The sequence below is a fragment of the Rasamsonia emersonii genome (assembly GCF_000968595.1).
Source record: "Rasamsonia emersonii CBS 393.64 chromosome Unknown ctg1118621760271, whole genome shotgun sequence".
Lineage (NCBI taxonomy): Eukaryota > Fungi > Ascomycota > Eurotiomycetes > Eurotiales > Trichocomaceae > Rasamsonia > Rasamsonia emersonii.
The window spans coordinates 20,195-23,343 of record NW_013563113.1 but is presented as its reverse complement, the minus strand read 5'-3'; the positions used below and the strand labels follow the sequence as shown (position 1 = coordinate 23,343).

Here is a 3,149-nt window from a genome sequence, read left to right as displayed (position 1 = left end):
GGTTCGCCAGTCCGAAATAGGAGAAGGGCGAAGTGATGGTGTTTGTTATTCTTTTCTTCTTTTTTTCTTCTTTTTTTTTTCTCTTTTATTATTTTTCTTTCATTCTTTTTGGTTTGCTTCTTGCTTATCCTTTCGCCGAACCAAGAAACCGTCAAAGGAATGTCACAGTGGGACGGAATGTGGCATCAGACCTGGTGCGAACTCGAGCCAAGTGTCTCTTCACCTTCTTACACAACTGCAATGCATACGAACACAAGAAGAAATTAGGACCGTTCCACCGAGTGAGATCGCCTCGAATCGGTAGAAGCCCGGCCGCGAATCTCCAGCAGCCGGGCACTTCCCGCGCTGATCTGGCGCGCATGTCCATGTCCTCGGGCCATGTCGACACTGGTGGCGCGCCGGATCTCAACTGCTTCCTCCTCCACGGGGCTGCCTTCTCTCGGGCTGACATCACCTTCAGCAGATGCATCCATCATCTGGACGTCGTTGAGCAACCCCTCCTTCGACTTGGGCCGGTCCCGCGGACGCACCAGCGTCGGTCGCCGCGCCAGTCCGGCGTGCCAGGTTTCGTTGGCCTCTTTCTCGGCTGGATCGGGTGTTGAAGAAGCGTCGCAGTCGCCTCCATTTTCAAGGCCCACTGCACTGCTGCTTGCTCGGAGTCCAGAGACGGAATCACGCGACTCGTGACGTTCATCCTCACTGGGGTTGTCACCCTCTTTGAATTCCTCATACTCATCGAGCCTGTTCTTTACGAAACTCGTACTGCGTCGGACAGGAGGAGTGTGTGCAGCCTGGGAAATCCGACGCAGGTACTTTCCAGACATCCACGATCCTTCCGAGTCGATCGACGCCAGTGACTGGGACAGGAAGGCACTGTCGGGGCCCGTGCCACGACTGCTCGCTTCCCAGGATAGAGGGCGGCTCGGACCTTGGTCATCGTGCCCGGGTTCGGTATCGACAGGGGAAGGATGGCTGATGGCGGCCGCCATCTGCTCGTCAAGGCCTTCGCTGATCTGGTCTGGATGAGGAGACGTGTCCGCAACGGTTTCCAGACCTTGGGGCGTTGGCGATTGAATGCGTGAGTCGGGCGGCGAGATGGGGTAATCCCCGAGGTGCTCCGTGAACTTCGACTGCGTACGACGGACGGTCCCAGTCCGGAGGAAGCTTCTCTCCGGAATGGCGGGAGGAGCCACGGCAGCAGGATGCTGCGCCCTCGAAAAAGACTCTCCAGAGGCGTTGGAGAATTCAGAAGGTGGACGTCGGCCACGCTCCGAAGAATCTCTCTTTCCGCGACGGAAGAACGACGTCCACGAAGCCAGGCGCCTGCCGCTGTAGTCCGACAAGCGTCTTTCGGAATCGCCCGTGCGGGAGAGGTGCGAAAGGTCGGAGATGGATTCACGAGCTCCGCAAGGAAGCTGGGAAGCACTCGTGCTGGCACGATCCTGTGAAACTGGGGACCGAGACGGCGACACAGGGCCCTTCAATGATGCCTGGCCTGTTTTGCCGGCGCGAATCGACCGGTCGTCGATGTTTCCAATTACATGGGCGGACACCTCGGAGAGACGGTTGCTTCGGGTTTCACTGTCTCTGGAGGGGCCTCGTAACCACGAACCGGACTGCTCTGTAGAGACGCCAGCCTGTGGACCTGGCTCGGGCTGGACCCTGTGCGCGGTGGATGTGGTGCTGGTCTCCGTGCGGTCTCTACCGCGCAGTTCCTCCGGATCAACATCCGCCTGCTCGCGACCACCCGCCTGTCGTCTCTCCTCCTCTCGCTGACGCTCCGCTCGGCGTTGGAGCCGGCGCTGGAGTCTCTCCTGTTCCTCCTGGCGCTTCTTTTCCTTTCGACGGCGATCCCTCTCGAGGAGCTCTCTCAAGGCGGGAGCATCCATGTCGTCCGCGAGCTCTGCGACCCTCTTTGACGAATGCGCGTCATTGTCTTCTAGGAACGGTCTTTTGTCCTTTCGCATGGAATTTGCAGACGGGTTCTGGCTTCTGGGCATGTGGTATTTCGAGGAGTCTGCATATCGAATCACAGGACGCGGTGCGAAGACAGCAAGGGCATTGACCTTGTAGGCGTAAGAGTCGGAGTACTCTGAGATGGAGGATCGAGCGGAATCGTGGATGAAAAGGCTGTAGTCGGACGCATGGCGATCGGTATGCCGGCTGAGAGCGCTGCGGCCTCTCCGAACATCCCACGTGTGGTATTCACGACCCGGAAGAGGAGAAGAACTCATTTCTCGGATTTCCTGCTCTCGAGCCAGGTCTCGTGCTGAACGCTTGCTCAGCCTCTTTTTCAGCGTCCCTTTCGAGGAGCCGCTGCGCCGCTTCTGCAACATGGGGGTCGCATGGAAATGTTCCTGACTCATGCTGAAGGAATCGGACAACGACACGGGATGGTCAGCACGACTTCGAGACGAGGGCAATGGCTCGCCGGTCGGAGATATCGGGGGGGCTGCGCGTCGCGATGACGGGGACTCGGCCGCAGGAGCGCTTCGGGGGTGACTCTTCTCACGTTTGGATCGTTTTCTGGACGGCTTTCTGGTCACGAAGCCCTGCTGCTGGGGCACGGGAGAGAGAATGGGAGGTTGGGACGAAAGCGTGCCCTCAGCCTTGTCCGAGGCCTTCATCTGACTCCTGGGCCGCTTGCCCTTGCGACCAAACGGCCATATTGCCATGGCTCAGCAGAGGTGAGTTTTTATAACGAGCCGCGTGCACGACCAGCTGGAGGTCCACCGGTGGGCCGGGAGCGCGGGCGAGCCGACACGGAGTTAGATAGTGCGACAGGCGTGCTGGTGGTCGGTTGGGGAATCGGACGGATGGGCGACGGGATTCATGGGTGGTGGTCGACAGCGGTCCGAGGCGATCAGAAGGGCGAGAGAGCGTCCAGCTGTGGATGGGAGATGATGGATATGGTTGATTTGGATGAGGATGGAGGACTGGCCGGTGGATAAAAAATTCGGGGATGGGCGATGGCAGGCGCCGCCGCTAATCAATCACAACGGTGAGGTGGCAGCGCACGGCCGTGCCTGGCGGGTTCCAGGGCTCGTTCTGGGCCGCTTCCGTTCCGTGGCCGCGGTGCAGCTGCCCGTTAATTCGTGTTTTCTGTTCTTTTCTTTTTCCTGCTGGTAGACCTCGACATGCGAGATCAG

General features: G+C 59.1%; 1 protein-coding gene across 1 annotated transcript; it reads right to left on the bottom strand.

Moving 5' to 3' along the window:
* Positions 1–263: 263 nt before the first annotated feature.
* Positions 264–2,675, bottom strand: T310_5348 (uncharacterized protein; the record flags this gene model as incomplete). The annotated part of the gene is made up of 1 exon (XM_013471777.1): positions 264–2,675. The coding sequence occupies one exon, from the start codon at positions 2,673–2,675 to the stop codon at positions 264–266; it is 2,412 nt and encodes an 803-aa protein (XP_013327231.1).
* Between the last annotated feature and the right edge of the window lie 474 nt (positions 2,676–3,149).